General features: G+C 35.5%; 1 protein-coding gene and 1 pseudogene across 4 annotated transcripts; both read left to right on the top strand.

The window, feature by feature from the left end:
* The first annotated feature begins 683 nt into the window (after positions 1-683).
* On the top strand, positions 684-1,981 carry LOC147402085 (UPF0481 protein At3g47200-like; annotated as a pseudogene).
* Positions 1,982-3,463: 1,482 nt separating this feature from the next.
* On the top strand, positions 3,464-16,000 carry LOC147402084 (casein kinase 1-like protein 10). Of its 4 annotated transcripts, none has more exons than XM_086443594.1 (14): positions 3,464-4,196; positions 4,278-4,318; positions 5,762-5,831; positions 6,117-6,265; positions 6,396-6,491; positions 7,795-7,865; positions 12,516-12,577; positions 12,703-12,766; positions 12,898-12,982; positions 13,808-13,934; positions 14,030-14,097; positions 14,177-14,240; positions 14,545-14,669; positions 15,311-16,000. In XM_086443594.1, exons 1-14 carry the CDS (start codon positions 4,118-4,120, stop codon positions 15,596-15,598), a joined length of 1,389 nt encoding a protein of 462 aa, XP_086299720.1. In that variant the 5' UTR covers positions 3,464-4,117; the 3' UTR covers positions 15,599-16,000. The 4 variants fall into 4 exon arrangements, with proteins under 4 accessions (XP_086299720.1, XP_086299721.1, XP_086299718.1 ...); XM_086443595.1 differs by having other exon boundaries at positions 3,465-4,196; positions 14,180-14,240; XM_086443592.1 differs by having other exon boundaries at positions 3,468-4,196; positions 14,030-14,103.
* The last annotated feature ends 1,570 nt before the right edge of the window (positions 16,001-17,570 follow it).

The following is a 17,570-nucleotide window of genomic DNA, read 5'->3' as shown; positions in this document are numbered from 1 at the left end:
AACTATCAAGTGTTAGGTTTCATTAGTGCATCAACACCTAGTCAAATCAATGGAAGAAGAGAAATTCAATGGCTAACAAAAATTTAGTCTCCAGAACGGCAAAAAAAAAGTAAAAAAATTAGAACATCGAAATTATAGTTTTTGTAGGTCAAAATTCCAAATAAAGGAGGATTACGTCAGGTTGGCTTCCAGTATAAATATATTTAAATAACATTGATTCTTCATTTCATTAACTACTTCGCATAGAATTGAAGAACACAATTTTGATACTATGGAATAAGAATATTTAATGGTGATAAAGTTCATTGGAATTCAATAGGAGGATCATGTGGGCTGCCTAGTTGCATTTTATGAATTGCAACATAATACATAACCACTCTTTTTAACTTGTTTTATTATATCCTTTAGGACAAGTACCCTTTTCATCTTCTCTAAAGTTGAAGTGCTTACTACCATGGTTCTTCTTACTTGAGAAAACAATCTCAAATGTGTCCAAACCAAAGCAAAAGAGTCTTCAATTCATCACCCAAAATGGTTATTGTGATTAAACCAAGAGCTCTACCCTTTTCATGCTAAATAAATCTTCACAAACTACATCCCTAAGCTTTATAAGCCCACCCCATTTCCATAACTTTTCTTCCTTCAAAGAAGCTATAGTTCTTGCTTGAGAAAACAAAACCAAAATGGTGGTTCTTTTTGGTAAAGAACTTCTGGGGTTGTACCTCAAACTCAAAGAAACTATAGAAGCTGGAATTTTAAAGTTTCCTGCATCAAAACTTGACTTACCGGAACAACTGCACAAAAACATTGCAGTCCGCTGAAAATTTTTGATAAGAAGTAATGGCAACGACATTGAAGAAGAACCCAATCCATCTAACTTCGCGTGGCTGATCTCAATCATAGATTAGCTCAAACAAAGCTCACCAAGATGAAGCTGCTTCTAGTTCATGGACCAAGCTCTGCATTTACAGAGTCCCAAAGTGGCTTTTGTCTCTCGGACCTTACCACCATGGTTGAAGAAGCTCAAGGGACATGGCGCGACACAAGTTACGGTCGCTCCACCACATCCTTAAACGTTCTAATCAGAATGTCAAACTATGCCTTGATTCTATCAAGGAACTTGAGAAGAAAGCCCGACCTTGCTATGATGAGACGATCACTCTCAGTAGCCAAGAATTTGTAAAAATGATGGTACTTGATGGTTGCTTTATACTCTGAACTCTTTCGAGGTTTTGCATAGGGGTTCAAACATCTTGGTTACTCTCCAAATGACCCAGTCTTCACCATTCGTGGCTTCACACATTCCATACATCGTGACATGATAATGTGCCTATTAGGTCTTCAGATTGGAGAACCTGACCGTAAAGGTCTTGTATGCAAGGTAGCAATCCGATTCTTCGACCCATTAATGCCCACTGACGAACCACCACGCAACACCTTCGATCCATTAACCGACATTGGTCGTCTCCATTGTCTTGACGTCTTCCATAGAGCCTCTTACGATTAAGGTTAAATTTACCACCAAAGACTCGAATTGAATGAAAGGTTTCCGACAAAAGGAGGCAACGACAGTTCGTCCACCATGTCACGGAACTGAGGGCAGCAGGTATCAAGCTCAAGAATAGGAAGATGGATCACTTTTGGGATATAAAATTTGATAACGGGATCCTTCAGATACCTCGGCTTTTGATCCATGATGGGACTAAGTCACTCTTTCTCAACTTGATTGCTTTCGAGCAGTGTCACCTTAACAGCAGCAGCGACGTTACAGCTTATATGATCTTCATGGATAATCTAATTAATTTACTCGAGGATTCAAACTGGATCATTGAGCATTGGCTTGGTAGTGATACTGAGGTTGCCGAGCTCTTCAACTACCTTTGTAAAGAGGTTGTGTTCGACGTCACAAATAGTTATCTTTCTCACTTATCGGATCAACTTAATAGGTACCACGACGAACGGTAGAACTGTTGGTGTGCAAGCTTGCAACATATCTATTTTAACAACCCATGGACCATAATCTCAGCTGTTACTGCTGTTGTTCTATTGTTGCTTGACTTGTCCCTACTTGATATATTTCAAATCATTTGTTTTGATAATTTCTTGTTTATGATATAAAACTTCTTAATCAAAACAAAATTAGTCTTGTGCGATGAACCCCACCCAACCCATCCAATCTGCCCAAAACAACCTAACTTGAGTTAACCCGAGCTCAACCTGAGTTTGAAAGCTTAAGCTCGAGTTGAACTTAGGTTAACGAGCTCAAAATCATTGTTCGGGTGGGTCTTTGTCACTTGAGTCGAGCCTGAGCCTACCTTCCAACTCACCTAACATACACACCCTCATCTTCAACATCTCGTAAAAATACCTTGATTTTTTTTCTTCTAAAATCTCGTCTCCTTCAGTCTCGAGGATAAATACTTTACTCTCATCTTCATCCTTGATACTGTATTTCCTTCAAACTTCAAAACTTAAGAATAACATAGGATAATTAGAAGGTAACAAACTTTTGGCAAGAAAAATCAGGAATATCTTGCAAGAGATTGAAGATGAGTTCAAATAAATTAAATAAATTTATACATTTTATTTTAACAAGAAGTTATTGTTTGATTTTTTTTCTCACCACAAAATGATTTTGCAAGAAATTTTCTAGCGCCTCAATAAAGCAACAATTTGTACACTCAAATATTTATAATGTAAATAAATGATATTAGGTGTACCAACTACCAAGCAGAGTAGAAAAAGTTCAATTTTGGAGAGAGTTCTAAATTGTATTTGAGTTTAAGGTCTACATAGTAAATTATTTATTTATTTTTTTTACTCTTTAAAAAAATCCATCAAAGATTTCATAGAATACTAGATCAACCAATCACACGAACAACACATGTATCGAAAGCACCACCAATTACAAAATTAATCTCATTAGACTTTTGGAATCGGTCAATCAGGATTCTGTGAATTCCAAATTGACTTTCATGTGAGCAAAAATATCTTTCCAAAAGATTTTATTGTCACACCAACTTTTGCTAACACCATCCTAAGATATGTACTAATTTCCCTTTGAATTGGTGTGGTGTTGGCAAAAGTTGGTGTGGCAATAGCATCTCTCAAGATTTATTTAACAAGGGCATGCTTTGAAGGAATGAGTTTTTTGTGATGAATATGCCCATGGGCTGATTTCAGACCCATTAACATTAGAATTAACAATTAACACGTGCCTTTTTTTTAGGTCGTAGTGGGTCACTCTATTATTAGAGTGACGTACCAAACTTCACTCCCTGTTGTTGAACGACCATAAAAAAAGTAGACTGCTGTTGCAGTTTAGACAAATTTGTGTGATCTAGGAATATGGATTTATCAAATATTCTCTACCGAATATAAGCTACACCTGTCCCAATATATGCCAAATACTCATATGAAATTTGGCCACAAAACCCCGCCCTAACAGGTGATGAAGTCTGCGGTGGCAGCCCTGATTTGTTTCCTAAAATAAAATAAATAAACTGTACCGAATCTGCTCTTTCTCTCTTTCTCTCTCCCGTGTTTCATTAAAGGTCTTATTTTTTCTTTCTTTAAAATTTCTTCAGATCAGAATTTTATATTCAATCTTTTTTGGCCGTTTAGTTTTCGACATTCGATTTGTTTTAGCAGTAAATTTTACATTTTTTTTTTTAAATTTTTTAATCGGAAGATCTCTTTTTAAAGATCCCTTTTTTCCAATCTGTTTTTAGTCGCGTCTGATCTCTTGACAATGTCGTTTGATGTTCTGAGAAACTTTAGGGTTTCGATATAGGGTTCTTTGTTTTCCGGTTGTAGATCAGGAAGCTTTTGTAGCCCTAAGTGGGGACATCTGAGGTTGTTTTATCGATTTTTTTTCTTCTTCTTTTTTGATTTTCTATTTTTGATTCTTTTATTTGGGAGTTTTTTGGGTGAATCCGAGGGTCGTTTGAGATTTAAGGATTCGTCGAACACAGAATTTTCGAATTGGAATGGGTGATTCGATCCTCGATGGTTGTTGATTTGTTCGAATGTGAATTTGGTTGGAATCTGACTAGAGATTAGGGTATAGTTATTACCTTTTTATGCTATAGGATTAGTAGATTATTCAATTTGATTGATGATGGAGAATGCAATTGGTGGAAAGTTCAAGCTTGGTCGAAAGATCGGGAGTGGATCTTTTGGGGAGATTTATCTAGGTATGGGATTCATTTCTGTCAATTTTTTGAGTTATGAGCTTAATCTAGTTCTGAATTATGGTTGGTTTTGATTTGATTCAGGAACTAACATTCAAAGTGGAGAGGAAGTGGCAATCAAGCTGGTATGGTTATTTATATCTCTTGCTTCTCGAGTAATTTCTTATGATCTTTGATGGGTTTATTGCTTTATGTAAATTGAAATTGTGCTCATCATGCTAGAACCAACGTAGATGGGTTCCATGTTTCATTAATGTACTTACCTCCATATTCCACTGTAGGATTCAACAATAAATTTGAGTCAGTGATTCAAAGACTTCTTTCCTTGATCTTACAAAGCTACTAGATGATTAGAATTCCTCCTTTTGAAGAATTAAGATGCAAGTAGAAGTGAATGGGTTTGCTTTGACTGTTAGGAGTAAGGATGATCGGGTGCTAAAGTTTTTCTGTTACTTATAAGTTATAATCAATAGTGGTATTTTCATTTCTCTCTTTAGCAAGTAAGAAGCTTGAGTTTACATAGCCTTTAGTTCAAACATGTATTTTCTTATTATTTTTTGTTTGCATTTGGTTTTTTCCTTGAGATGTGTTTGATTTATATTCTCCTTTTTAGTGTTCTTTATGAGCAATGAATAAAATTAGATGAGGCTTCAGTTGGGATTTTTGCTTTGGTGTTCATGATCCTTGTACTTCCGTGAGAATTCAAAGACTCATTTCGTTGATCTTACATAGGTGCAATATGGATGCACTTAGAAAAGAAAGGGTTTGTTTCGACTGTTAGAGTAGGGGTGACCAGTTGCTAAAGTTTTTCTGTTGAATCTTGAACTGGAAATTCCACCTTCTAATCAATGATCTATTTTCATTTGTGTTGTAAGCAAGATACTCAAGTTTATGTAGCCTTTGCTTCAATCAGGTTCTTTATCCTTGGTTTTTTTGCATTGATTTTCTTTGAGATGTGTTTGATTCACATTCTCCTTTTTAGTGTTCTATACAAGTAATGGATAAAAATAGATGAGACTTCACCTTGGATTTTTGCCTCTGTGTTCATGTTCTCTGTAGTTCCTTGAGAATTCAACAAAAGTGGCTTTAGTTCTTGTAGTTATGCTTTTTTAGAATTCCTTCTTCTTTTCCCTTTTATTTTTTTCCTGTTTTTTTGTTGGTATTCTGTGATTGGTATCTTAGTTCTTGATATTATTCTATTCTCGCTCTGTCACCAAAATACACAAACTTTTGGAAGATATTGATCTTTTTTTGGTGGAACTAGAATAATAGAACACATGATGTGTGCAAACCCTCATTTTTGTTGTTTTGCTCAGTTTGCCATGCAATTTCTTTAAATGGTTCCAATTCTGCTCTATCAATGAAATCTCAAATCTTGAGAAAACACTTTTTTTTTTTACACAGAAACTGGAAAAAAAGGGTATGTGATGGAATTAGAACATTTTTTTGTTGTTTTGGCTCATTGATCTATCTTTTTCCCCCTGCAGCACATATATCATTCTATAAGTTACTACCTGATTTCAATTTCCGGTGTTAAGCCTCAGTATTTTTTGCCATCGTTATCTCAGGAACCTGTGAAGACTAAGCACCCACAGCTTCACTATGAGTCAAAATTATATATGCTCCTTCAAGGAGGAAGTGAGTTTCTTTTTCTTTTTCCTTGTTTTCTTCCTCTGATGATGAACAACTACATTCCAATGTAGATAATTTGAAGGGGGCTTTCATGTAGAAGTGATTGCCTTGGTGTTGTGTAATTTAGGCAAAAAAGGGGGTTGATTGTATTGTTTGATGTAAGGTGATAAAGTGGTAATACCACAGACCTGGGATCAAAACCACACCTTCAAACATAAACCTATGAAAAAGAAATTGATTGATGTATCAAACTTGGTGTTCAATCTGATTTATTTTCTTTTTCATATGCAGATGGAATTCCCCACTTGAAGTGGTTCGGAGTCCAGGGTGAGTACAATGTCATGGTTATCGACCTTCTTGGGCCAAGCTTAGAAGATTTATTCAATCACTGCAATCGGAAGTTGACATTGAAAACTGTGCTGATGCTTGCAGATCAGTTAGTGAGTATGCATTACTTACTGATGCTTTCTCAGAAAATTGGACATGTGCAAATGCTCTTATCTTGTGCAAACAATGTGTGACTAGTGATTTTCGCTGCCACAATAATGCTTTATTTTGTTGTTTTTTCAGATTAATAGAGTTGAGTATATGCATTCAAGAGGTTTTCTTCACCGTGATATCAAGCCCGACAACTTCCTAATGGGTTTAGGGCGCCGAGCAAATCAGGTATTTGTTTTTCACATCCATGCAGTTCAAATATGTCCACGTCCATTTTTCAAGAGAACCAGACAATATGATTCTTACCCTATTCTCTCCGACCTTATTTTGTTCCTTTGTGTTGTTTTCTTTTGTTACTTTCAATTTTATGCTTGTGGCTATGAAAAAAGGAGATTTATGTAACCTTTTGGCAATTGGCATATTTTACATATGGGAGGAGTGTTTGGGAGAGAATGGGAAAATATAAAGAAAAAATTAAGACAATATTTATGGTCACCCTGTGCATGTATGTGCCTGTAGATTCAGGGCTTTACCTTCGAATGTTTCACACCTCAAGGCTCGAGACATAGGCCCGAGTGAATCAGTTGTGCACTGTGAGGTGGGATTTATAAATTCTGTTGCATGGTGTGGTTGAACCATTCTAGCATTCTAACTCAAGATTCTTACACAAGAAAAAAGATGGAAGTCATGATTTACTAAGGGTCCGTCGGATTGTGCATGGGAACTTGGCCGGAAAAAGTGTTTGCCTAGAAAATGCAATTTTCAGGTGGTGATTGCACATTTTCCCTGGAAAATAAATTCCTGTCCAAAGCAATTTCCCAATAGGCCGGATTTTTTTTTTGACGAGTAGGAAAAATATTTTCCCACCCCGTAATTTTATTCTCTCATGATTACCCTGCCCCTAGAATTCAATCAACTCTCTTTATGGTATTTTCCTAAAGTGCAATCAAATGGTGGAATTCATTTTCCCATGACCACTTCCTAAGGAATTCATATTCCCCGGAAAACAAGTTCCCTGCAATCATGCAGACCCTCAATAAATATTGGCAATGTTGCTGGGAAAGGGGCTACTGAAGAATGACAATATATTAAGTTAAAAAAGGAATGGGCACCACTCATTTTTGAAGTTTGGGTTCCTTAATACAAGATGTCACTTATCCAAATTTGTTTGATAAATGTTGGTGTTAACTATCTGTGTAATTTGAGATTGTTTAACAGAAAATTTTTGAGAGTACCTAGTTTGACATTATACTTTTTAGACCCAATTAATGATTCAATGGCATCCAATTCTTTGTTGTTTAATTGTGTATAATCTTGATCAACCTTGTTTTCTTTTGAAAACTCTGAATTCTATTCTAGAAAGTGACTATATTAATGTGTTTGTAGCTATTTAATGATGAGAAAAATTAGTATTTCAGTAATCTATCTCAAAAAAAATATTGCAGTTATATGTTGAGGTATATTCTGATTTGCAATTTCATTGGAGCTGTTGATACATTTTAATTTTCTTTATTTGTTCTCTTTAACAAAGGTGTACGTCATTGACTATGGCCTTGCAAAAAAATACAAGGATCTTCAAACTCATAAGCACATACCATACAGGTATGTTTTTTTAACTTGCTTTGTATATTTACTTCAGAAAGTTTTTCCTCTGTCATACTGCTTACCGTATTTCTTCTGTTATTGAATTTCACTTTTTTATTAAATAACACTTGTCTATTTGGGTTGGCATTCTAGTTCCAAGATGTGAACATTCAAGGGCCAGTTGTTGTTCACCGACGCATTCAGAATGTGCTTTACTTGTGCATAGTTATAGGCACACATTTTTTTTAAAAATATTTTTTGTTGGTCTTTTCTTTTTGTAAAGTTTTTAATGATACAGGAAAATGTGGAGTTACAAAAAGTTACTTTATACATGGTTTGTCTTCATTGTTCATCATCATCCTCCACAAAGCCTTTTCCGGAGTTTACTTTTTAGACAGATGGATTGCTTATTCGTACAAGCTCATTGTAGAATTTGCCTATACATATATATTAAACTCAGCATAAGTTGGTAGTGTGCTCTTGATGTTACATTGTCTTTGTTGCCCCTGACCTCCCTACTGTCATGTGCTATTACATTTGAAGAATCACCTTCCACCTCTTGGTGCCCCATAGAGAGAAAAGTTTACTTTGCGTTTTTGTTCTTAGATCTCTTTCAAGAGTGTAGTCTTATACTCTCTTTAGGCTTGCCACTGTCTGTAGTGCCGTTAACCATTATTTTTTCATTACTACTTTTATTTTACTTGTGGGTGACAGGTGCAAACACATATTCATTTCGAAGATTAGGATTTACGTAAGATTAATTTCTTGAATAGATAATTTAATTTCATATTCTTAGTTTATAGTTTAATTAGAGTTTGGCCGTGCCTAAGGCATGTGCATCATCTTTCGGGTTAAGGAGGTAAAAAGAGGAAAAATAATAAAGTTGTAAAGATATTATTAAGAAAGGGAAGATGAGGAAAGACAATAAATTGGGTTAAAGGGGTATTATTGAAAAATAGGCAAGATGGAGGAATATTATTGAAAAAAGGGAGGGGGGAGGGGAGGAAAGACAATAAAGTTGAGGGGGTAAAGAGGAAAAACAATAAAGTAGTTAATGGGGACCCACATAAAGGTTGGATTGGACGCTTATGAGAAAAGAAGGGGGAGGAGAGGAAAGACAATAAAGTTAAAGCATGTAAAGAGGAAAGGCAATAAAGTGGTTAAAGTGAGCCCCACCAAAACAATTGTTAGATGGGATGTTTATCCTAGTTGGATGGAAGTTTGTCCCTCAGTAAAGTGGGCCCTACAATTGTGTTTCATTATATATATATATATATATATATATATAGGGTCACGTTCAATGGCAAACTTTTTATCAAACTTTTTGGCCAAAACATTTTTCAAAATATGAGTTAGAAGTTTTGGAATGGGCTGATTTTGGGTGAGGATGATCTCTACAGTGAGGAGATCGTCATCACCAAAAATCAGCCCATTCCAAAACTTATAACCCCATCAAAAACAGTTTACAAAAAATGGACGGTCCACGATTTTTCAACTTGTAAACATGGGTTAGAAGTTTTGGAATGGGCTGATTTTTGGTGATGATGATCTCCTCACCGTAGAGATCATCCTCACCAAAAATCAGCCCATTCCAAAATCTCTAACTCATGTTTTGAAAAATGTTTTGCCAAAAAGTTGGCCATTGAACGCCCCCCATATATATATATATAATATATATATATATATATATATGGGTCAGGTTCAAGGGCCATATGAGAAAACATTTAAAAAAACAATGTAACATTTATAAATTTTCAAAATATGGGTTAGAAATTTTGGATTGAGCTGATTTTTTGTGAGGATGATCTCTATGATGGGAAGATCATCTGAAAAAAAAAATCAGTCCAATCTAAAACTTCGAACCCCATTAAAAGTGATTTAGAATGTGAACCGTTGATTTTTTACCAATTTTTGTCAATAATTTGTAAATCACTTTTGATGGATTTAGAAGTTTCTGATTAAGCTGATTTTTTGTGAGGATGATCTTCTCATCATAGTGACCATCCTTGCAAAAAATCACCTCAATCCAAAACCTCTAACCCATATTTTGAAAAACCATTGTTTTTTCATATGTTTTTACATATGGCCCTTGAACCGCCCCCTATATATATATATGATGCAAGGGTATTTTTGTAATTTAAAATATTAATTAGGCAAATTTTGAATTTTCATCAGACCTTTATATCATTTTTTTATAAGTATAAATTTATTGATTAAGAATAAAACAAAGATACAAAAGTCAATTGAGGTGACCAACGAAGAAAGAGAAAAGGCTAACTACCACACATAGAGTCCAATTTAAATACAAAGTCTTCATAGAAGACATCCTTCAAATCAGGGAGTAATTTATAAAAAAAACAGCATTCCTTGGATATTTAACACCATCTCCTCAAAAGACGCTTCCTTTTTTTTGAACTCTCCTATTCCTCTCCAACCAAATCTCCCAAGCAGTGGCTAAATGTAAAAACTTCCACTAAGTTTTCTTCCTCCTAGAAAACCGAATAAGCAATAAAACTGAATTTGGGACCACCCAAGAAACCTAAAAAAGGCCAACGAAATGGGACCAAATGGAGAAGGAAAACTTACAATGGATTAAAATGTGATCCATTGATTCACCAGTTGAGTTACAAAGGAAATAGAAATTAGGAGACACAAAACCTTGGATGGAAGCTTATTCAACAAGGCTACCCAAATGAAAAAATGTACCTTGGATGGAGCCTTCGAACCCCAAATGAAGCCGACATGTAAGTGATCAATAGAATTAGCTTCGGTTGCCAACCCTGAGGTGAATGAATTAACAGAGAAACCTTTTTCTTTCGTGAGAGTCCACTCCCTTTTGTTTTTCGTGGTATCCGAGTGTGCTTAATCAAGCTGAGTTGTTAGGCCTATTAGATCCTGAAATTCCCAATCATTGAAATCCCTCCTGAAATCCAAATCCCAAACCAACTCCTTTCCCTCAAGGTTCGTGAAAGTAGGATAAGACAACCATTTTTGTAAGGAAAGGTCGTAGAGACAAGGAAACTAAAGGCAGAGAGCTGAGTCACCACACCACAAATCCTTCCAAAATCTGATCTTATGTTCCTTACCCACCTTGTACCTTACCCACTTCCTGAAATCCACCCCAAATAATACCTTTCCAAACACTACACCCAAATGAATACCTGACTTCCTCGGACTCCCACTCATTGCATTTTTCCCCGTACTTCGCTTTGATGACCCTTTTCCACAGGCTAGGATTTTTAGTACTATACCTCCACAACCACTTCCCCAACAAAGCCTTGTTTGTGATCTTGAAGCCCCTAATCCCAAGACCCCCATTCTTCTTCGGCTTGCAAACCACCTTCCAATTCACTAAATGAATTTTTTTTTCCTTGTCTTTATCGTTCCATGAGAAGTCCCTGACAAGTTTGTTCAGTTTTTCCCCCACGCTCCTTGGGATCGAAAACAAAGAAAGATGGTAGACTGGGATACTTGCCAAAGTGCTTTTAATCAAGGTAAGTTTCCCCCCCTTATATCATTATAATATTGAAAAATAAAATGATATTTTTGTAATTTCAACAAATTAACTAATGTGGTTACAAGATTTGTGCCTCTACAATTTTATTCGTTTGAACTGAAATGTCCTTAATAGTTAGTAAGTTCAAATGTATTGTGGGGGCACTTTTGAATGAAAAATTGGTGTTGACAACCCCCACTTTACCTTCTCTCATTGTAATAGTAAAGATAATTATCCTTGTTAACTTTTTTCAGGCACAATTTTAAGATTTCTGAAGAATTTTAATTTTACAATGAATGTCCCAAGAGACACTTTGACTAGCAAAGTTTATAATTTCACTAATGCAGTTCCTCAATGAAAATGTCTATGTACAGGGAAACATGCCTTGTAATTTCTAGGGCCTGAAACCCAGTCTGTTTAAACTTACTAGCTAAGGCCACTTGCAATGCACATGTTACTGAAATGGTCAGTGCTTTAGTTCTCGGCTTCAGCATCAATATCGTTCCGTGATGAAATCAAAGTGACATCTCAAAATTTCCCCAACTTTTCGGTCAAGACAGTGGAAAGTGTGTAGAACTTGGTTGATATATTTCAAAACCAAAACCAAAATATTTTTTTTCTTCAAAATTGTCTCCAACGTTTAGAACATAGTGTCATAGTGAAGTAAGCATACTCAAGGTTTTCCAATTGGTTGAGCACCTAATTCCTTGTGGGTATCAATTTGTTCTTAATTTTATAGGATGTAATGGAATAAAAGACAATGTTTGCTCCACTATTTGTTTATAGTTTTCCAATTGGTTGAGTACCTGATTCCTTGTGGGCCTGACTTTGTTCTTAATTTTATTAGACATAATTCCAAACTTAAGGATGGCACATATGTCACAGTCAGATGTTCAACTGTTCAGATTATGTGTTAGGATGTTCAGTAGCTGACTAATACTCATAGATGCTTGTCTGGGTAGTTTATTTAAAATGTGAGGCTTTCAAGTCTTATATGAAGGTGACATGCTTTATATACACACACACACTGGTTTTGTTTTATTTCCGATGGGTAGGTAACATCTTACAGTTGGTATCTTGTTGTCAAGTTATACACATTTTCTTGACCGCATTGGGGCATCTTGGACTTTTAAGTACTTGTTGTGAAGGGCTCATCTGGTCTTTCCTTACAGGGAAAACAAAAATCTCACTGGGACAGCTCGTTATGCAAGTGTCAACACTCACCTCGGAGTTGGTGAGTGAAGTTGTATGTTATTTATCAACTACTTATTTAGAAACCTGAATGGGTCTTCACTCTTGGTGATAAGTTCATGCATTCTTCATTAGGTTTCCTCTAATTGTAGTTTCCTTCCCTTTCAGAACAAAGCAGGAGAGATGATTTGGAGTCTTTGGGTTATGTACTTATGTATTTTTTAAGGGGAAGGTTGAATATACCACACATGCCCTATGGTTCCTGTTCTTTGCATTATTTTCACTTAATACTTGATTTTCCAGTTTGTTTGTAAAATATTTTCCTTCACATTTTAATTTAACTTTGATGATTGCTGCTATCAGCCTTCCCTGGCAAGGGTTGAAAGCTGGAACCAAAAGGCAAAAGTATGATGTAATCAGTGAAAAGAAGATGCTTACACCCATAGAGGTATTGTTACTCACTAACTGCATTGATTTTTCTTAAGACAATAAGTCCTATTTAATGAATGGATTTTGTTAACATGTGCGCTAAGGGCACATGTTAAGATGCATTAAATACGCCTTGGAAATTGAATTTCCTACCAAAAATAATTTTTTTATGCCAAAAAAACCCTTGGATGCTTATTTCCGAGCTGTATTTAATGCAGCTTAACGTGTGCCCTTGGGGCACATGTTAACAAAACCCTTCATGAATTTATGGTTCTATAGAATATGTGGTCCCACCAAGGGTTGAGGGCAATCTGCTGGATTTGGAGTCTGGTGTATTGATCTTGAGGGCATTCTTGGTGCACTTTTGGATCGTCAGGGGCCATATATGATGTTGCTTGGTGGTTCACCATTTTATCTGATTTAAATTCCAGCATTTTAGGGTTGTTTTAGGCACTATTGGTTATGAAAGTAAAGCGTATAATGGGTAACCCACTTAAAGTAAGTAGGATCTTAGTTATAACTATTGAAGTAATTTAGTCTTTTACTATTAATGGTTGTAAGTGGTATAAAAGCCACATGAATGCTATAATATTCATTATATTATGTTTTTGGAGTTGCTAAAGTTTGAAGAATTTTTCTTCTTCTTAAGGGACTGATGATTTCTCTTATAATTCTTATACTGGTATTTGCTACTTGTGTTTCTTTATATTTTGTGCTATTTATTACTTTTTCGTGGTTCGTTTGCATAATCCTCCACAACCCTTATTGTTAATGTTTTTAATTTAGTGGATTGAGTAGAACAGACTATTTAATCGACCTGAAATGCTAATATTATTTTAAGCAGGTTCTTTGCAAATCATACCCATCAGAGTTTATATCATATTTCCACTATTGTCGATCATTGCGGTTTGATGACAAACCAGATTACGCATATTTGAAAAGGCTTTTCCGTGACCTATTTATTCGAGAAGGTATAATCCCAAGACTAATTTCCTTGTTTATTCTGTTTATTTTTATTTTTTTTTAAGCTTCACTCGTGTGAATTGTGACATTTCTATTGTTGCAGGTTATCAGTTTGATTACGTATTCGACTGGACTATTTTGAAGTACCCTCAGATTGGTGCCAGTTCCAAGGCACGTGTAAGTGCTTTTGAACATTACACTGTTGATAATTACATTTGATTTACGTTTCTTATTATCTGGCCCCATTCAGCAGCCCAGTGGAAAAGGAGTGAAGCCAGGAGGACCATCTGCAGAAAGAACAGAAAGGACTTCAGGTCTGTTTTTCGAGGTCTAGAGTTGGTTTCAGATCTTTGGGTGGAAGTTTGGGTAGATTTGAAACTTGTTAAATCCTAATTTAAATTTTTTTATCTTTTTACGGCATTATCTTATTTAGACTTCAGTACTTGAACAAGTTCATCATTATTGGATTGAGATTTTCAAATACTAGATTGAGGTTTCGATTCATATAAAAACTTTTTTTCACCTAATCCAGTCCAAGTCTTGATTAAATTGGGTCAGTTTGCTGTCTTTTTTGGAGTACTTGATTTATTTTATCCTTAAATGTTTGATACTGTCTAGCTGGACAAGATACTCGCCAAAGATTAACAGGTGCAGTCGATGTGTTTACTAGAAGAACCCCTAATCTGCACGGTGATTACTACAAGCACAAGAATTCAGAGGATGCACCATTATCCAAGAAGTTGGTAAGTAGTTTCAACTGAAAATTTTATACATTTTGTTTCATTTGTTTATCTTAATTGGATTTTAAGATTACTTAATTTCTCCTGCTTTTGTGGAAAGGAATCTAATTTACCTTGTACTGTTCGATGTGTTAGGCATCTTACCGACTCCCTTTGTGGCAGCGACATGTTCTTGTATACTCCCCTCTCCTTTAAGGTTCCCTGATGAATGTGAGGATTGGTCCCATCTATTAGATATGAGAATCTTTCCTTATTAGGGCCTTCTAAGAACTGCTAAACCTTACCTTTCCATCACTCTGATCTGGTAGAGTCCCTAGGGGTTCAGGTTGGCGACGATGCCTTCATGGCTTTGATACAGTCATGCACCCATTGTTATGGCTGTAAGCACAATCTGAATAATCGATCTTGTCCAAGAACTAAGTGTTGTTTATTAGATCTAGAAGTATCTGGAACATTATGGGATTCTTCCCATGGAACACATGCAACAAGGACCCGTTGATCAAGAATGCAATGTTAGACTAACGTCTCTGACTCTCTCTTTTGTGGTTCTTCAAGATGACCAACTATGATGACATAGCAGAATCAAGAACTTGTGGTTTTACCATTCGGTTATTTTTAATATTTTCTCTTGCTGACCTTGCCAGGTTCATGATTCCGAAAGAGGCCGCACTTCTTCCTCCCGGAATGGCAGCACTTCAAAGAGGGCTGTTGCTTCAAGCAGCCGACCAAACTCCTCTGGTGAGCCCAGTGAGAGTCGGTTGAGCCAGCAAGTCCCAAGTAGCCGACGTTTGTCCACCACCCAAAGAATCCAACCTGCGTACGACTCGAAATCATCATCCTTCTCCCGTACGATGGCTGTCAGAGGAACCACACGTGACAACCCTCTTCGTAGCTTTGAGCTCCTATCCATTGGCACAGAGAAGAGAAAGTAAGGAGGGGAAGTCCAAATGGTAAGTAGATCTTACTTTTGTGTCGAGAAAATTCCCTTGTGCGTTTCTACTTGAATTCTGAGCATTTGTTACCTTGGTATATGCAAAATATATCCATTCTAGGGTCCTCTCTTCATTGCAGAAATTCTCTGTTTCACAGTAGAAGTTCATAGTTCAAGTAGTCAACCTTTTTATTATTATTATTTTCTCCTCCTTCATGGCTTTGGCAGATAATGTGTTTTTGACAGAGTCACGAAAGAAAGAGAGAAATTTCACTTTTAGGGAATTGTTAATATACATGACACGACACGAGACGTTTGTAGTTGTAATAATTTCTTCTTTTTCATATTTTCCTCACACTTCACTTTGATATCAATGTGTTGTTGGTAGTGTTTTTGTTGTTCATTGCTGCCTATGATCTCAATAACAATGCTGCCTTATTAGGGAGACCACCCACATCATGCTTAGCATTTTTTTTTCTTTTGCCGTTAGAAGTTTTTTTTTTATTAATAACAGGTTTTCAAATAAAAGTTGTAGACAATTTATTAAAAGGTTTGTTGATTGGGTAGAATTATTTAGTAATTTTGTATCTAACATCTTTGGTCTAAAACATTAAGTTGGTGAGAATCATGAAAAATCATGATTTTATTAAATTTAATATTTAAATACAAATATTTAATATAAATTTGCATGAGATTTTTTATGATACTATTTTGTGCAAAATCACATGGATTACAATATTTAGGATTCATCTAAGATTGGATTTTTTTTATAATTATTTTAGAAATTTTAAGTAAATGATCTACATTTATATCATGGTTTATAATTTGATTTATTTACAAGTACATTTTTTGTAATTTTAACAAATTAAACTCAGTCATTAATGAATTAAAGGATGTTTTTATACTTTTAATAAATTAAGTAACATGGTTTTGGCAGTCCTGCATTTTCGATTTTTATTTTTATCGAAAATATCACAATAATTAGTTACTTTAAATGTGTTGTGGGAACAATTTTTGAAGAAAATTTCCGTACTTTCTGAAATTATGAATATTTCTAAGCGTCTTGTTAGGGCACACGTTAAAGTTCGATAAATACACTTTGGAAATTATGTTTTATACTGAAAATGCCCTTAAATTTTTTTTTGTACCAAAATACCCTCAGATTCCAATTTTCAAGTGTATTTTTTGCACTTTAACGTGTGCCCTAAGAGCACACGTTTGAGCGAGTCTGTTCGAGTTGGTCGAACCCAATCTCAAGTTCACCATACCTTTGAACGGCAGATCAACCCGCTACCTTAACTCAGTCACTTAGGTTGGCCAAGTTGTATGTGTGTGTGAGAGAGGGAGAGAGAGAGAGACTTGGAAGATGTAATTTGATTAGAAAGAGTCAAGCCATCCCAAATAGAGTTCAAATAAATTTAATAAATATGTATTTATATTAGAAATAATTTTTTTTTTGGGGTTATAAAATAGATTAGTAGATAAATCAAGCAGTAAATCTCATCTTATTTAGGTTAAAAATATTTATTTTTATTAAAATACCTATCCATACTGGTTGACTTGCAATGTAACCAATGGGTCACCATATCGGATTAGCATTTGAAAAAGAATCGTGATAAAATGACTCACCAGGTGGCATACTCAATCGGCTCACTGACGTGACAAGTTCAGAATCGTATATCTTTCCACCTTGGGATACATGATTGCACTTCCCCATAAAAGGTATATCCCGAGGTGGAAAGACATGGTTTCCAAGATTGCACTTCCCCATAAAAAGTGTATCCCGAGGTGGAAAGATATATGGTTTCCAAACTTGTCCACATAAGTGAGTCGATTGAGTATGCCACCCATTGAGTCATTTTATCAGGACACTTGGAAAAATGCTCAAAAGGCCTCCGAGTTCAGGTTTTATAGCGAGATGGTCAAGGTTCTAGGTCAAACTAGGTGGCTAGATTAGGGTTGTCCATGGCTAC

The sequence above is a fragment of the Akebia trifoliata genome, chromosome 5, assembly GCF_017979445.1.
Source record: "Akebia trifoliata isolate Shusen 1 chromosome 5, ASM1797944v1, whole genome shotgun sequence".
Classification (NCBI taxonomy): Eukaryota; Viridiplantae; Streptophyta; class Magnoliopsida; order Ranunculales; family Lardizabalaceae; genus Akebia; species Akebia trifoliata.
The sequence above is the reverse complement of the archived record's forward strand: the minus strand, read 5'-3'. Positions and strand labels throughout refer to the sequence as shown.

What these genes read in the sequence shown, in the direction of transcription:
- LOC147402084 (XM_086443592.1), top strand. Translation starts at nt 4,118, where the DNA reads ATGATGGAGAATGCAATTGGTGGAAAGTTCAAGCTTGGTCGAAAGATC. An exon ending in AGGAAGTGGCAATCAAGCTG is followed by an intron (nt 4,319 to 5,761) that starts GTATGGTTATTT and finishes TCGTTATCTCAG; the next exon opens with GAACCTGTGAAGACTAAGCA. An exon ending in CATAAGCACATACCATACAG is followed by an intron (nt 7,866 to 12,515) that starts GTATGTTTTTTT and finishes CTTTCCTTACAG; the next exon opens with GGAAAACAAAAATCTCACTG.